This window comes from Hesperophylax consimilis, chromosome 19, assembly GCF_061612785.1.
Source record: "Hesperophylax consimilis isolate HC1 chromosome 19, BYU_Hcon_1.0, whole genome shotgun sequence".
NCBI lineage: Eukaryota > Metazoa > Arthropoda > Insecta > Trichoptera > Limnephilidae > Hesperophylax > Hesperophylax consimilis.
In genome coordinates this window covers 13,602,562-13,621,484 of record NC_142854.1, presented here as the reverse complement: position 1 = coordinate 13,621,484, position 18,923 = coordinate 13,602,562, and the positions used below count along the sequence as shown (strand labels likewise).

Sequence of the window (18,923 nt, the reverse complement as noted above, 5' to 3'; positions counted from 1 at the left end):
GAAGTAGAAGATAAAACTAATATATCTAAACAAAACATGAAACAGAACAAGACACAGAAAAATAAAAAGTAACGGTCTCAACTAGGAATCGAACCCAGGATTTCTGTCTTACTGCAACAACTTAATAGGATTTAATTTGACCTTGCACAAAAATACAAGAATATATACACAAAATACATATTCAACAAATTTAAGTGTTCATTATTATTGCCACAGCACTAGAAGTTATTCAAATTCTCCTGCAAGGGTTTCATATAATTTCCACAGCTCTGTCGTCAGCAAACATCATGGAAAATGCTGGTTAAATCTGAATACTTACATGATGCAATTCTGGAGAGGTTTAAATGACCTTGTATGATGTAATCGTGGCTTTTTTTAGCAGTTTTAGCATCTTAATACGTGGTATTGTATCGCGTCGGAATACGGATAGGTCTGAAAAGGAAAATTAATTAAATTATTAGCCAATGAAGTACATTCAGAAATCAGGAACATTGTATCAAAGAACGAGAGGTTAGTACCTGTATTTTACAACGCGTTCGGGTCCTTCTTTCAATTGGTGGAGATAGACCGGATAACACACTTTAACACAACACGGCATTAATTCATCACCTTGAAGAATTCTAGCACGTAACATTATTTTTAGATGGGTGAAAGAAAATTCAAAATATTTACGTACAAACATCAACTGACTTTTCAACTTACGAAATGGCGTCTTGGAAATTACCGTTAATTTTTATCGGAGCATAAAGCATGCTTAGCTTCTCTTTCTGTTACACAAGTCGCTATGGTAGAGAGCGAGAGATCAAACTACAATTTTTGCTCTAAGCCAATGAGATCTGAGCTTTCAGCCACAACAGCTTTGTCTATAAGAATTTGGGTATTGAATAACTCCTCCCATCAGGGTTACAAGGTCATGCGGGAGTTATACGCCCCTGTTTGTATTGCACAGAAACCGACAGAAACATTGACAATAATGCAAATAATAGAGATGGTCGATATTCCTGTTCCAGTTCCTTTTGTCACTGGAACCGTCGATATTTATCTGAAGAATCGATTATTTATTGCTAATTAGAAACGTGTATTGAACGTTGTTTGATCGGTCTGGGCGAAGTATTGACGAAAATATTGACATTGAAAATGTCTATGAAATAATTATTGCAATAATAATCGTTTGGAGTTTAGAGATGGTCGATGTTATTTCCATTCCGGTGAGTTTGCGGTCACTGGATCGTGATTGGCTCGAAAGATATTATTTTTCTAAGGAATTATAATATTACTTTTGGAACTGATTTGAACAAATGATTTTTGGGGTTGTTTTTTCATGCGAAATTTCGGTTTCATAATACAAATCAAATCCTGGAACTGGTTCCAAAAGTAGCTGGAAAAGGAACCTCTTAGAAACGGGTGAACAGAGCGAAGAGAGTGAGTATGCCTAGGGAAATTTCCCAAAATTTAGGGAAAAAGACAAAACTCTTTTAGGGAAAAGGGACAAAAATATTGAAATCAGGAAATGGAAAATATTGCATTTAAGCCCGTCATCTCATGGGTCGGTAGGGAATAGACATAAAAATAAAGTCACACAATGGGCTGAGCTGCAGATCGTTACCTTACTTTTCCGCGCAGGGTCTTACAGCACTAACTATAATTTAACTTGTTTTTTTATTGAAATTTTTCCTAATTCTCAAAAGGAAAGACAACTTCTTTATCTTTGCAATAAAATCAGCATTTTCTTCAATAGATATCTTTTGAGTCTAGAACGTCTAAAATTATTACTACTTCATGTATAGTACTTATCTTATTAATCTTTGCCAAGTTTTCACCGTCCATTATTAGTTGATGACGTTGATTGTACTTTTGGTTACCAATGATAATGCACTTTGTTTTCCAGGTGTGGAGTTTAAGTTAGTTAATTTTCAGCCATTTGGACACATTGTTAAAATCAGATCACCATTGATTTTCTCAATTACGCTTCAGCCATGTTTGATTACCAGGTACTTCCTCACCTTCCATAAGAAAACGATAATTTCATTTAAAAAATATATTTTATTTATATTTTAATTTTGAAAACACTGGTAAAAACAAGGCTTGGCCCACTATTTACAATTATTGTTATATGTTTAAGAAATTTAAGTAGCGATAATTTACATATAAATGTCACAACTCTTCTTCTTATAAATACTTTCTCTATTTAAAAAGAATCTGTTTTTTACATTGTTAAGAATTACCAATAAACAAAAATGAATATTTTCATGTACATTATAGTGGCAACACATATCGTGAAAACTAACCACACTGAATGAACTCAAAATTGTATTATAAAAAAGTACTTTGTTATCAATTTTTATACTAGTAATTCTGTGAGCAGTAGACCTCGAGTTCGAAAAAGCATGTTTCTAATTTTCTCTTATCAAATAAAACAAAACGAAAATATCCACTGAAGTCATAAGATTTGGAAGTAAGTACTTACCTACCTACTTAATTATAAAGCATACATGAACAACAAAAAATTATTTTATACATATTTCCTAATAAAGGTCACTATCTCAATAACTATTCTTTTTTCAAATTTTCTTCAAGTAGGTACCATAATATTTAAAAACAAAAAAATGCAAATAAGGAAGTCCAAAGAAACATGATGCTTTCACATTTGAAAAAAGAATCTTTACTGAACCATAGTCAAAGTAAGCCATCTAGCCAAAGTAAGGCTTGCTTGAATAATAAAATGGATGCAGCAGATTTTAGAAAACGGAATGCACAAATAAATTTACACAGATGAAATGTAAACTAGTCAAGTTAAAACAGGACTTCGCTATGCTCAGCCAAAAAATCACAGAAATTAAAGCTTCCACTGTGACTTCACACTGGGTGAAGGTGTATCACACTCATTCTAAAATTATTGCCTCTCTCTGAGAGATCTATAATTAGTTTCCTATTTTTTTGTTAAATTAAATCTATTAGAATAAAGGTCGAATAACACCTGCAGAGTGCTTGGCCGATTCACTCACTCTGTTACTGGCCGAGTCGAGTATGAAGGTTGACGGGTTAATTATTCCTCATTGGGTCTTGCTTCTATCTACTGTCTCGCCTGAATCACTCGCACGCTACTAGGCCGACTACTGACTGTATTGATCACATCAGCCAAACACTTGACCGAAACTCGCTCACTGTCTCGGCCGAGCACTCGGCAGGTGTAATTCAGGCATAAGGGAGGAATTACAACAGAGCTATCACCAATGTGCTTATAGCACAACGCCAAACTGCAACATTTATTGTATGTTTTTTAAAATATAAATACTTTGTGTAAAAGATAACATAGTGTAAATAATATGTGAATTTAATAATAAGTGTTTTGGATATTATGGTCAACTTTGGGCCAAAAATATACTAGCATTAAACACAGCTCTTTGACAATGTCCAAACTGCTTGCAATACTAGAAATAAAGGGCATAATCTCTAACTTTTCCCTTTCGCTAGAACAAAATTTGATCAAAGAAATTTTAGATACTTTGCAACAAAGCTAAATAAGGCCAATAGACAGAACATTAAAAATGCTAAATATAATATATTGTACACAGTCTTGGATAACCAGCAAAGAGAAATCAAACATTTTAAAATCTCCCTATAAGTAGTATAAGTTGAAAGTAATATCAAGTATAATTGTCTATTAGCTCTATTACCAATAGGGTATTTCCACCTTTTTTTTTTATTCCATGCTAACTCAACACAGTGACTATTTAACCCCTCCGACTTTTCGCGAACTTGAAGCTAAAATGTCTTTATCGAAATGTCAATTTCACGAAAACGTTGTGTTATTACCGCCTCACAATCAAAGCTCTATAAATGAAACATTACTGAACGGAGCCGAATAGTAAAAACTGTTTTAGAAAGGTTACAAAATAGGCTTTCAAATTGTTGTATCATAAATAAATATTAACATTTGTAAATATTTAAATTTAGAATGGAAACATGAAAAAATTGTAAAAATGACTCACCTGTAATGTTTTATGTAAAAACGATACTAAAATCACGGATAATGTAAAAAAAAACCACTTATTTCATCGTACAAATGTACAATAAACAATTCTGTCACTTCACTTTTTGACCATTTCATACAAAATATATTTTTAAAAAAATAATTAAACTTGCGAGGCGGGTCGGCACGTCAAACGGCTTTCTTGGCGTCGTTTTACGATTTGGCGGGTAAAATTTGCTTCCACTGAGTAGGTCTTTTTACGGGTTTCTATGGATAACTTTGAATAGAGATGTGAAGCTTCATTCAATACGAATATTCTACTTTTTGTTTTAGGGATGTCACTAGAAGAATAACGGAGTTATGACGATTTTTGTGGAAACACACGCGTTGACGTGTAAACACGCTTATTGTACTTGACTGCTATCGTTATTTTATCGTGTATATCTGCTTACGTTGCTGACCGGTTAACACACTTTTAAAAAGTGATATAAAGTCATTAAAAACGATGAAAAAAAGATGTGATGAATTATCATTTTGATGATTTATCCGGTCACCATTTTTTTATTCTGAAAAAAAAAATTACAATAATGAAGGAATTTTTATTTTATTTTTTACATTGATCAACAAATTTTCTATGACGATTTAAAATGTGCCATTTTTTATTTGCCGCCAAAACGACATGTTCCTTTTCAAATAAATCAATTTGAATTGTGTTTTCGTGAACGAATAAATGCAAATCTTGGAAGTGGAAATTAACCCACTTTCCAATATCCGATTGAGCTGAAACTAGGCAGATAGAATCATTGTCAAAGACAATGCATTCTATCAACTTTTGGTGGCATTCACTAACACACACCGACATATACGCATTTCTCTGAAATTGGATGACATTACAGGAGTGAATAATTGATTACTGAAATGACAAAATCATATAAATGTAACCTGTGACATTTAGGATTTTTTTTAAACAGCACCATCTGCTGGACGTAAAAGCCAAATGTGCTATTGTCTCTCTATCTGCACAGATAGACTAAGCCACATCAACGTGTGGCGGGGTACGACTAGTCTATTAATAAAAATAGATGTATTATAATTTAAAAAAACTGATTTAACCTCTCAGACAAAGACATTTATATACTATGTGTTCCTTTGAGAACTGTCAAAACGTGATAATTTTTGTGTTATTTACGAGTTTTGCTAAAAGCATCATAACTCACGTCTTGGGAAACGTAACCTCATTCTAAAAAATGTTTTGGAAAGATTATGAAATCCACTATCGCATTGTGTTGTAATAAGTAAATATTTGCGTTTCTAAATATACATTTTATGAAAACGTCAAAAATATGTAAAAATCGCTTACCATTATTTCAAAGCCTTGAAAAATGTACTTTTTTCTGAGTATCATAAAGAAATAACACTTTATATATTGAAGAAATATAATTAAAAACTATTAGTCACCTCAAAATACTAACCGTCCAAACTAAAATATTTTTAATAAATTATTTAGAAAAGCAATAAATTATGAACGAACAAGATGACAGATTCAATCGGCTTAGATAATGCACCTCTACGTTCCATAGATATTCTTGAATACAGACGCGTAGCGTTATTCATTATCGATACTCTGTTTTTTAAATCATGGCAATCCGTATACTAGTGATGGAAATAAATCGATTTTTGTAAAATCTCGCGCGTTTACGTGAAAAGACGTTCTAATGTCTTGACCGCTATTATCATATTTACGTCTTTTGACGTTCTAATGTTCTGAGTGGTTAAGGGTTGATTTTTTAATTGTGAATTCACACCGGGTGACGTGATGACAACAGTCTTACCATACATTGGCATTTTCTATGTCAAAAATACGTTGTAGCCAATTGGAACCATTTCAGACAGTGTGGATTTAGATCGTCTTGGATGGTTTTAGATCATTTTTAAAATCAATAATTATGAAATAAAATATTAAAATTACATATTTTTAGTCAAATAATCAGAATCAGAAAAATAAAATTGATATCTTCCACAAATTTTTAACAGTATTCATAGTTTGTGAAAATATCAAATTGCTCAATGTTAATTGTACACAGCATTTCCAAGTGAGACATGCACAGTACACTACACACATAATATGAATAAATAAATTAATATTATAATAAATAATGCCATTTGCTATTAATTTGCTAATAATTGCTCACAGAATTAAAACGAAATAACATGTTTATGTACATAAAATTGAAGTAAAAAATGGAATCCATAGATTAAATACTAGATAGGCATACTTGGATTATACCTAGTGATACAAATGTAAAATCATAGACAATAGAAACAAAGGGAGATATGGCACGCAAACTGCACGGACAGCAGTAGAGAGTTTTGGTGTGCAGATAGAATTAAAGGCGGAGTGCCGCTGGGCCTAGATGCGATTTGCAGTTGGGTGAGAGATGTAGACAACACTTTTGTGCTTGCTGTGTCACGCTAATAATGGTTCCTGGCTCATCCCTCTTGTTTCTGTTATCCATGGTTCACACATACACATGTTATCCCCTATGTTAATCTTCATCCTATCAGCTGCAGCCTGGTACAACTTACATTACGATGGTCTTGTTAAATTTTAAGACGGGTTGTTCGATTTGCATGATTACTGACTATTATTTATGTGTAAAATTATGTCACAGTGATGTCGAACTGAATCCAATAGTGGATTCAACTCAAGTTGTTCAAATTAAGTTGTTCTTTGTCCTCTCTGAAGAGATTAACCAACAGTGGTAAAGGTTTAAAGTTCTGTGGCTAATTTCATGGTCTTCTGTTATTCGTATTAATAATAATAATGATTTGAGTATTTGGCATTTTTCTGAGAAAATCACCTCAAGGGCGCATTCTAGATAGACAATATCCTGAATACTAGATAGGCATCTATCTACACAGCATACCTTGTGATGTTAAAAAACATACATAATCCAGGGATATGATTATATATGTAACAGTGACGAACTATTGTTGACTCTCGGGCACGTTAAATTAAGTTGTTTTATGTGACCACTGAAGAAATAAACTTTTAAATGAATGTTTATAGTTTAGCGGGTAATTTGATAGATTTCTGTGCCTCGTATGCATCCTTCAGAGCTTTCAGCACGTCGCGGGCGTTTTCCACTCCCAGCTCGTCGCCGAGCAGGAACTTGGCAACCAGTCGGACCACCGGGCCCGGCGAATTGATGTGTACGTCGTGGTTTCCTTCGATGACGGCGGCGCGGAAGTGCGGGTTCTTGTCTATCCACTCCTCCAGCATGTGCGACTTGACAAACCGGATGAAAGCTTTGATGGATTGGTCTGCAAAGATGATCAGGTGCGGGATTCGCATGCCGCCGTACAGTTGGAGTTGGTACTCGGCCGACATTGCGGGGGCAGAAGGCAGCTTCATGCGCTGCTCCCAGCAAAACCTGGGCAAGATGAATGGGTCAAACAAAATATCTTTATTGTCTTAGAAAGCCACGAGTATAAAATTGTAGTTTGAAATAAAACAAAAGACTACATAACAGTTTTTCCAATAAGAGGTGTTATTTTGAATAGCCCGCTATTTCAGTAGATGTTACTTTTGAAGCTGTCATTTTTTGACATTTGACAAGTAGAAACTACGCCATTAATAAAAATGGAACGATACACGCTTCAACAACGCATTGAAATTATTAAAATTCACTTGAGTGAATCAAATACAAATCATCTTGAGTGATGAGGCCCATTTCCACCTTGGTGGCTTCGTCAACAAGCAAAATTGTCGCATCTGGGGCTCGGAAAACCCAAGAGTTATGGTTGAAAAGCCTCTCTATCCTCAACATGTGACTGTTTGGTGCGGTTTATGGTCCGGCGGAGTCATTGGACCTTACTTTTTCGAAAATGAGGCTGGAGCAACAGTTACGGTGAATGGATTGCGCTATCGAGAGATGATTAATGATTTTTTATGGCCGAAATTGGATGGTATTGATCTGGACAACGTTTACTTTCAACAAGACGGCGCTACGTGCCACACAAGCAAAGAAACCATTGATCTTTTACGATTGAATATCAAAATAACACCTCTTATTAGAAAACCCTGTACTTTGTACAAGCATTTTCGCATTATAAATAAAGTTAATTTATTAATTTACTTTATTTAGTCAGTTAAATACAACTGAAAAACTTCTGTAGCGATGCTATGAGATTTATCTAGAACGATCGCCCATACAAAATGCATTATAGCGGGAACACTCTAGTCGCAATGCGAGTGTTCGGCGTACCTTCCTACCTGCTACCTACTTGCCACTGAACGAACTACCCACGTCAATACAGTTGCGAGTTTGACTAGGTACATTGTGCGCATCCGCCAGAAGGTTCTAGGCATAATTTCAGCGCCACCAAAAATCCAGATCCAGCGAGCAGCCGGCAATTTAGCAGTGGTCTCGCGAAGCTACTGCCGCCGTCGGCTTGGCTATATAAATTGGCCCGACGCAGCGAGTCATTAGTCAGTCATTTAGTCAGTCAACAACTTGCAATCTCGCGGGTGACAACCAACTAGCGCGCCCCGCCGCACACTGGACCATCTACGTACACCCGGCTCTGCACGGTTCAACCAATGACTCCTATGGGATCATCACAGCTCCCTGGCTTCAGCATTCCTGGCCAGAGCTACATCCACGCACGAAGACCCTGCGGCATCCTCGCCGGTCCTGCCCCAGCGAACAATATTTTGTATTTTATTAAGTGATAAATTGAAGAAGTCCACTGACTTGACCTTCCATTAGCATTGTGGGCAATGATGAATACATTATTATGGTAGTTATTCCCAGAATCTCTGCACTGAAAAAAAGATAGTTAAGCTGATAATTAGTTGTGTTTACCTGTACTGTCCATTTCCTGCGTCAACAACGGCCCGTTCCAACACTGCCAGACCGGCCTCTCTCGTCAGACCTCTGTTCCTCATCAACGTCTCCAGGGCCTGCAATCAAACACTCTTTAAATTACTATCATTGTTTATCTAACCCCTTGCTACTCTTCATAGAAGTCGCAATTGAGAAGGCTTGGTCATGTCATGAAGAATGCCAGAAGATCGAAAGATCAAAGATTCCGCTCGAAATTCTGAGTTCTATTCCACAGGGAAGACTTCCAGCGGGCTGCCCCAGAAACAGTGAGGAGTAGCAACTCCAGAGTCTGTATAAGGTGAGGCTGGGCCTACCATGGATGGAGGCCGCTGAAGTAGCGCAGGTCAGGAGCACCTGGAGGTGTATTTCGATGCGATGGGTCCCCGACCCGAATAGGGCAAGGAATCAGGAAGATACTCCCATCATCACCCTGGTGTAAGACCACCATTCAGAATTGAAACGTTGCTTTTTTTTTTTTTACAGTGAATACCTCACAAGAGTCCCAACTGCTCCCGTCTGGAGCCAGTGAGACTATGGCATCCCCAATTGGGGGATGTTGTGAGGCTGAAGGTAAGTGGGGAAGGGAAAGAGGAAGGTGGGGAAGTACCTGGCTATTCAGATCTAGTCACTAAACACGGCTAAAGCCATTTGGAGCAACGTTTCAATTCTGAATGGTGGTCTTACACCAGGGCGATACTGGTAGTATCTTCCACTCTGGAACGTGCCGCAAATATACTATATATTATTTTAATTAATTAATTGTGAAATAACACAAAATTAATCAAATAAAATTTATTTGCGCACGCCGGGTTCGAACCCGCGACCTTCGGAATGGCAGTCCAATGCGTTACCACTGGACTATGCCGGCCGTCAAATGAAAGATGGCTTGAAATGGCTTTGGCTGTATTTGGTGATCAGATCTGAATAGCCAGGTACTTCCCCACCTTCCTCTTTCTCATCTCCTTCCCCTCCCCACTACCTTCAGCCTCACAACATACCCCAATTGGAGATGCCGTAATCTCACTGGCTTTAGACGGTTGGGAGCAATTGGGACTTTTGTGCGGTTTCAAATGATTATGTTTGTATTATTGTTTATTTATTAGCGGTCAACTGACCATTTGCATAACATATTGTTTAAAAACATATCACTACATACAAAACGTAACGCACGTACAAGAAGGATTATAATTAGCGATTCTCGAGCGTTTTTGCTGTCTGATATTTTTTGAAATTAAAAACAAAAAATATTTTTTTCCATCACACCTCGCCATCGGGTAGTTGGGTACAGCCTAGTGGGTCACATGATACGCAATCTGTCTCATTCCAACAGCATGGTAACAGACGAGATATAGTGCGTATCATAAGTGTGATTTTTCTTGTCTTCAAATGGAATGAAATTCTTCTTCATTTGGTTTCTCTTCCTTGTGTTTTGACGTAAATAACCGGCTGTCCTGACAAACCGGTGTACCAAGCGGAATCGACCGTATTATAATAAAAATAATGTTTTCATTACCTGGTCAATGGTGTAGAGTGGTCCTGTCTCCGGTTTGGAGATGAATCGCTTGTAGTGTTTCGGGTCGTAGAATTGGTCGTAAACGTTCTCGTACCATTGGGCAAAATACTTTCCTTCCACGGGAGGGTATACCATGGAATCCAAAGCCACAAAGCGGTCAATCTTATTTGGATAAATTATGTTGTAAAGAAGACCTAGACATAAAAAACAAATATTTTTTTATCATTTCAAAGTTTTTGTGACTAAGATATTTGTGTTTCAAATTATTTATAAGATTCCCGATCATATATCGTCACATTTTAGATTATTTCTATTTGGTAAATGGAAGGTAATTAGGCTGAGTGAAACAGGGCTGTCTATAATACCATTAAAATTCATTCATGATAACATTATAAGGTTCTGTAGGTCCCAAAGACTGCGATCGGCTGGTCACGTGGAAAGATTGCCATATGATAGGACACCGAAAGCTATGATTGTGTGGGTGCCCCATTGTAAGTGTCCCAGTGGCAGACTGAGGACAAGGTGGATAGAATGGCGAGGGTCCGCAGCTAGTGTAGGCGGCAAAATCCTACCATGGTATGATGATGAACAGTTCAAGACTTTCTGTCTTGTTTCTAATATCGATGGTGTTGAACCTACCTATCTGCGCGCCCATGGAGTGTCCGACGTAGGAAAAGGCGTCCAGCTTGTAGTGATCGATCACCACCTTCAGGACGACTACGTAGTCCACTGGAAAGAGCGGCTGGCCCAGAGGAAAGGGTTCAGACTTGCCGCAGCTTGGCAGTTCTGGGATCAAGATGCGGAACCCGTTGGGCAATCTGTAAGACGTCAAACATTTTTATAAAATTTATCGTTTCCACCACAGATCGAATTCTGTTGAAAATTTTGAAGGAAGACATTCAGTGGACTGATCCAGACATAGTTGAAAGAAACAACTCCAGAGACTGTGGCGAGGAGAGGGCCTGCTAAGGACGGCGGTCGCTAAAGTAGCGCAGGATAGGTATGCCTGGAGGGGCTGCCACCAGACAGGACAAGGAGAAGAAAATATTAATGTGAATATATTGTAAAATAAACTATAAAGTGTCAGCTTGCCGAAGTTGTCATAAAATCTTCAACCTCCAACCTCCAATTGATTGTTTGTTTATTGCACATCTATAAAGTTTACACATATTTTGTACTACGCCTGTCTCACTAGAGATATCCTGTGTCGAGAAAGGCTAGTTTCAAATATTTTATTTTAACGATAGGTTTAACCTACATTTAGGGTTAGTTTCAACTGATACATTTTTTTACGTTGGAAGCTATAATATTTTGTTAGAATTATGTAATTCAGTTTGGTATGATTATTTATAACTGGAACGGCTCGACTTACAATCTCAAAAGTTATGCATTTCAACACTGATAATGTTAAATATATTTCACCATTACGTTCAGATGGTTTGGGCATGTAGAGCGAATGAACGAATAAAGGAGTGTAAGGAGATATAATGGAAGAAGTCGGGGATGCCTGAGGAAGACATGGCACGGTCAAGTTAATCAGATACTATAGTCAAGCCATGTCAAGAGTCAGAATAGAATAGTGTGTATGAGACAATGTATGAATGTCAATGAGGCGAATAGTGTGTACCAAGACCGAGTTGTTTGGCAGTCCGTCCTCTCTGCCTACCCCTGCAGAAACGGCGTGATGTTTAGTTAATTAGTTAGTTAGTTCACTACTACTTTTGGCACTGTGTTGTACCAGAAGCGAAAATTAAAAAAATATATGACTTTTTGTTTTGATTGCTTCAAGCTTAGTAATAATTATTATTAACGGACAAACCTAATCTTTTGATAGCAGCCAGAAATTTTGAGCAGAACTGTGGAAAAATATGAAAAACCGATGATTTGACACCACAAGTCCATCATTATGTAAAAAAAATCGTCCAATTTTTGCAAAATCTCTCAAATTGTCTCATATTGTCTTGGTATAGGGCTAAAACTTCTATTAAAATTCTAAATTTAAAATGATTTTATAATCCAAATAGTTATAAATACACTACTTTTGTTCCATCCACAAAAGAACAATTTCAAATATATCTCAGCAATTTGTTTATCTTGGCAGGTGCTTGCCAAGGGCAGACAACTGTCATATTGACATTTACAGTAAATAATAAGTTAGTCAGTAATGTTTTGAATTTTTTTAAACTTTTTGCCAAGTTGCAAGTATTTCAAACCCACTGTAACAAAGATATATTTACGTAATATAATATTTACTTTCTTATTTACAACCACAATTTGTCACAATAAATTGTAAAATGGAGGCCTCAGCACGGGTAAAACACCCAGTGAGGCTCACATTACCAAATAATACTTATACCGTCTTACTCATAATGGATAATATGGAGGGATAAGAACAGGTTAGTAGAAAACGTTACACATAATCACGCGCATGCGCACTGCATATACCGGCCGTAATACCGCAGTATTGGTGGATTTTTAAACTGTCCGTCCTCCAGGATTAGGGACGTATTACTATGGTATTAAGACGGAGATCGCAGACTTTGTTAAAAATCTGGCTATTTGACAAATTTGATCGGTCACGCAATGAAAATGTAAAAAAAGATTGGCAGCACTATCAGAGGAATATTTTAAATCGATTTACCAAAGCAAAAACGGAACGCATAATCAAATTGGCCAAATTACAATTCAGCAATTCAAAGACCGGAACATCGCAAATGTCATCTAAAGAAACGTGAAGTTAGCAACTAAACGCAAAATGTAAAAATGACCGTGTTTTTGAGGATTGGAACAAAGAGGTGCCAGTCTAAAAAAATCTTCCATGAATATTATTATGAGTAAATATTTTAACAAGAGCAGTATATGGCCCTCCTCACCGTATAGCTATACCAGCGCTGCAGCGGCGTATTAGGGAATCTTTATAAGTAAGACTTATAATGTATCAATAAACAAATAAATATATATATATATACCTATTGTTATGCATTATATTGTAACCAAATGGAGTTTCGGAATGGCAGAAATTTTGCAGGATCTTAGTAGTTATAGGCAGACGGAGAGCAGTCTGGGTAGAAAAGATTATTTCCTCTAGTTTTATTTACCTGTTTATCAGTGGCTTGAAGCAGCCAGCGGTATCGGAGGCTCCGTGCAAAAACACAACAGGTTTTGCATTTTTAGGGCCGGCACAAACAACTGCAATAAAAGAACATTGATTAATATTATTTACAGCGTTTGCATCTGGGACTTCTTCCCATTAAGGTGGGGACATTACCACCAGAGATGAATGGACGTTTCAGATGATAAATTATGCGACCAGTGTGCCTGCTCCATGTTGTACCCTATTCCCTTGACTGCAGTCCATTCCAATTGATATAATAACCCATCAGGAAAAGTGGAACAAACCAAATTACGCAGAGCATAAAGGGTGTGTGACCGTCTCCCTTCCAACAAATTAATCTGACAGTACACAGGCAACATTGTAATACCACTATTGAATCTGCGAAAATAAAATCTGCTTACAAATTACTAGTCCTTTTAACCGTGGCGTGCAAATTACTGGCCGCGTAAAAAACACATTTCTGGCAGGTATTTTTTGATTCCTTCCAACAAATTGATCTGACAGTATACAGGCATCATTGTAATACCACTATTGAATCTGCGAAAATAAAATCTGCTTACAAATTACTAGTCCTTTTAACCGTGGCGCGCAAATTACTGGCCGCGTAAAAAACACATTTCTGGCAGGTATTTTTTGATTCCTTCCAACAAATTGATCTGACAGTATACAGGCATCATTGTAATACCACTATTGAATCTGCGAAAATAAAATCTGCTTACAAATTACTAGTCCTTTTAACCGTGGCGCGCAAATTACTGGCCGCGTAAAAAACACATTTCTGGCAGGTATTTTTTGATTCCTTCCAACAAATTGATCTGACAGTATACAGGCATCATTGTAATACCACTATTGAATCTGCGAAAATAAAATCTGCTTACAAATTACTAGTCCTTTAACCATGGCGCGCAAATTACTGGCCGCGTAAAAAACACATTTCTGGCAGGTATTTTTTGATTCCTTCCAACAAATTGATCTGACAGTATACAGGCATCATTGTAATACCACTATTGAATCTGCGAAAATAAAATCTGCTTACAAATTACTAGTCCTTCTTACAATGGCGCGCAAATTACTGGCCCCGTAAAAAACACATTTCTGGCAGGTATTTTTTGCGCTGGCGCTATATGCTGTCTCCGGGCGAAAATAAAGGTCCCGCACGGATTATATCTTCGAAAATAATTAAAATATTTTACATAGTAACTCAGCATACCCAAGCTATGAAATGCACTTCAATCAACCTTGTAATATGTTTATTAAGGTCCATACCTGATTTCTTTAAATATTCCCGACATCTCTTGCTCGCTTGCAGATAGGAGTAGAGTTGGTGCGGAATAGAGATTCGAATCGGGTTTCACGGTCATAAAAACCCTCATTCCAGAAATTGAATTATTGCAATAACAAAATATGTTATCTAAATAATAAACTATCCTTTTGTTGAAATACCGATGTAAACGAAAGGCACGAAGATAAATATAAAAAGAAGACTTGCATTACGATTTTATAATTATGTACATATAGTTGGGACATTTACAAAGAGATTGGTATATAATATTAAAATAAAATATTGAATAATTCCTAATTTTACGATTATTTTCTGCCATTGAAATGAGGCCGGCACAAAAGGTAGAACTACCCTTCCCGCCGTTAAGCATCAATCGACCGAACGGGTAGAACTACCTTTCCCGGCCGAAGTGTGTTAACTACAAATCCCAAATTGTGTGCAGTGGCCGATGTGTGTTAACTAGAAATAGTTAACACACATCGGTGTGTTAACTAAAAACAATCTGTATCAGCACACAAAAGTGTGAGATTGTTTCCAAAATTGAATATTTTATTACACTATTTAGTTAAGACACTTTTACAAGTGTGTTATAAATTACCCACTTCGCTCATTTTTAGCATCTTATGCAACCCGATTTGAAGTCGGTTCGGTTAAAAATGGACATTCAGATACTGCGCAGAAAAGTCCAATAATGGACTGCGATAATTCACAATTTCAATGTGCACTCTTCAGTGGTCAATGTACAACTGATGTCGTAGTTTATTCAAAGCATTCTTGAACCCTCCTGGTGTCAAAAATATGGTCACGAGGTTTGCCTCCAGCTCGTCGAAATGATACCCAGTTTTCATGTGAGGGCACGTCTAACAATTTGAAGATGAATGGCTGCACGGTCTTTTTCATACACAACTAAATTAGTATCTGAGGCCAAAATACTTTATCAAAATTTAATATATATTGATTTTTAATTTAAATTAAACAATCTTATTTGGTTTCAGTTATTTAACTCTAGATATTATAAGACACAGTCGCTTTCTGCATCTATCTGTTTGTGCGCTTAGTTTTTCCAAACTACGTAACCGATTTTTATAGGATTTTCACTATCACTAGGGAATTGTATATCTTAACAAGGCCTACAGAAAAGTCCGCGATGGTATATGTTTATCTCCTAAGAAAAACCCCACTAACGCTAGGTACATGTCAGCTAGTAATGGATAACCTCAAAGTTATGGCTACATTCAAAAGTAATTATTTTTTAATCAAAAGGTGTACCAAAAATATATAGTACGGATATGTGCTACTTTATTTATGTGTTAAAAATTATTAAAATAGGTCACTAATTGTTGGCAGACTGGCGCGTGCGCAGACTGGTGCATTTTCCCGGCAATATTAGTAAGATGACAGTTTCCATTTGTGATGTGTGATTCAAAGAATGTTTTTGTTCATAATTTTATTTCTAATGACCAATTCACTATTATCTCTAAATGGTATAAAATCGTATAAAAAATGGTCGCTATCCACGTCTGTCTGTTTGTGCGCTTAGTTCTTCTAAACTGTTCAACTGATTTTGATAAGGTTTTCACAATCATTTAGAGAATTTTTCCCGAAAGATTTATACAGGGTGTATCGGCACGTACCCGACAAATTTTAACCAGCTTTTCCTTAGCACATTTGGAGTAAAAAATGTTATTAGCACTTTGCTGTCCAATAACATTTTTTTTTAATAAAAAATTTATCATTCATATTTTCACTACAGGTCACCACTGTTTTATCCTTTGTCACAGTTTGAAAACCCATCTGGCAATATTTTATTCGAGTTTCGTTGAATAATATACATACGTACCTACATTGGCGCGCTTTTACAATCACAACGAAATGGCATGGCACCATTCGTCTCATTTTCAACTATTATTATTTAATGTGTATGAAAGAGCGAAGACGCTTTTTGACACACTTGCTAATAACAGCTGTTGAACACGAGAAACAATGCCAATGACAGTGACGGAGTGTGGATTTTTTTATAATTTATTGTTTTTAATTGAAAAAAAATGTTACTGGACAGCAAAGTGCCCATAACATTTTTTACTCCAAATGTGCTAAGGAAAAGCTGGTTAAAGTTTATCGGGTACGTGCCGATACACCCTGTGTACATAATACATGTATATTATATTTATAGAAAGTAGAGAAAAATCGATGTTTTGTAATCAAGTTGTAAAAAGATTATTTTTGGACGCTTACATTGCTAACGCTGGCTAAACCTTATGAGATACATCCACATAATCTACTACAGAATTGTATATCTTAAAAAGGCCTATAGAAAAGTATACAATGGTATACGTCATCTCCTAAGGGTTAAGCGCCCTTGAGGTGATTTTCTCACGAAAACGGCGCTATATAAATAATCCAATCATTATTTATTAACCCTCAACAACGCCAGGTACACGTCAGCTAGTATTAGTATAATTCAATACATTTACTATTATTGTCAGTTTTAATCCATTAATAATGTCATTATGTAAATTTAGTTGCATGTTATCGGAAAAAGCTAGGTTATTTCAGATATTATTTCTTTATTGTGACCGTGTGAATTTTATAAGAATTTCATAAAAGTGATGTTTCATACATAAATGCATTGTGGCTCACTCTTCTTCACAAACTCCATTTTCAATGCCACATGTATGTAAATACAAATTCTACATTTATATTGTGCCAAATTTTGTGTTTCAAATTGTATGAACGAGATAAAAAAGGGAAATGACAATTTCCTCGCAAATTCCATATGTAAAAGGACTGTGTTTTTGGAATTTTTAATTTTTAATAAGGCTGATGGTCTGGCAACCTGTGCTTATTTTTGCGAATTATTTTTCCATCAAATTGATTTTTATTTCGTATTTAAGACAGACACCATGAAATGGTTTGAACTGGAAGAACAAGTATAAATTATGTGGTGGGAGTTAGTTAAAGATGCAAGAAAGTTCCAAATATGCATACATTATTAAAATTACCCAAACTAAGCCGTAAAATCTATTTTGCGCATGTTTACTTAACCCCCAACTGAAAAAATTGTCTCCATTAGATATTTAAGTTAAAGGTGTTTTTTAAGAGCCTTTTAATGCAGCGGAATTCGACAAGTTTACCATAATAATTATAACTGTTAAATTATTTGTCTATTTATTTATTCATTAATAAAAATTAGGCTTTTAGTCTCTACAGATATATTGATTACATTTCGTGAAAAACGCGTATTAACAACATCGCATGGCAAACAACATTGGGAACATTTAAAAAATAGATTCGTGAAATTAAAATAACAAGTTTTATATTTTAATTAATCGTTCAGATCAAAGTCTAACTATAACATCGTACAGCAGTTAAATTGATGCAAATATTTACCGCAAATTTTCCCCCACGGGGCATCGATGAACTCATCTTGATAAATCATTATTTATTTATTTATTATTGTTAGTTTTCACAATTAACTAAGTTTGCCGTCTTCAAAACGCACTATTGACAATTCGTGATTCGACTCCAATCACTGAATTGAATTTGAATATTGAATGCAACACTGACAGGACAGCCTGACAGATAAATCTGCTGAACATTTGACGGAAACCAAATGATATGTTCACACTATATAAATTGACACACAAACTTTTTTTTAAACGATAATCCTTATCAAAGTAAAACGAGTAACACCAAAAATGTGTCACAATCTGTTAGTTTGTTCGTAGATTATGAAGATAATTATTATAAATCAAATATTTGGCTATCACTAATTTAATAATCTCATGTATTTGACGTTTTATGTTTAGTGTGGACAAATTTTATAGTTTTACACAACAGGCAATTCTCTACACTTTCATAGACAATATAATGTTTACATTGGTTTAACCGTAGTAATTGCTCCTAATATTATTTGGATAATAACTTAAGCTTCCACTTTTGCAATAATTTAAAAAAATTGTTATTAAAACACTACGATGTTATTACTATATGTAGTTACTTAATTTAATGCGTTCATCAACTTTAAAATCAAATATTATTTACTAATCATAAATGCTATGAGGGAGGAGAGTCATAAATAAAACACTATTCTTCTTACTTCAGTCCATGCTTTTCTTGGTTATTTTCAGAGATGTGAAAAATGGGTACCG

General features: G+C 35.8%; 1 protein-coding gene across 1 annotated transcript; it reads right to left on the bottom strand.

Moving 5' to 3' along the window:
• Positions 1-5,773: 5,773 nt before the first annotated feature.
• LOC149414849 (serine hydrolase-like protein) lies at positions 5,774-18,614 on the bottom strand. The gene is made up of 6 exons (XM_089643079.1): positions 18,163-18,614; positions 13,474-13,564; positions 11,015-11,193; positions 10,376-10,569; positions 8,842-8,939; positions 5,774-7,407 (listed from the first exon to the last, which is right to left on the bottom strand). Exons 1-6 carry the CDS (start codon positions 18,209-18,211, stop codon positions 7,038-7,040), a joined length of 981 nt encoding a protein of 326 aa, XP_089499205.1. The 5' UTR covers positions 18,212-18,614; the 3' UTR covers positions 5,774-7,037.
• Between the last annotated feature and the right edge of the window lie 309 nt (positions 18,615-18,923).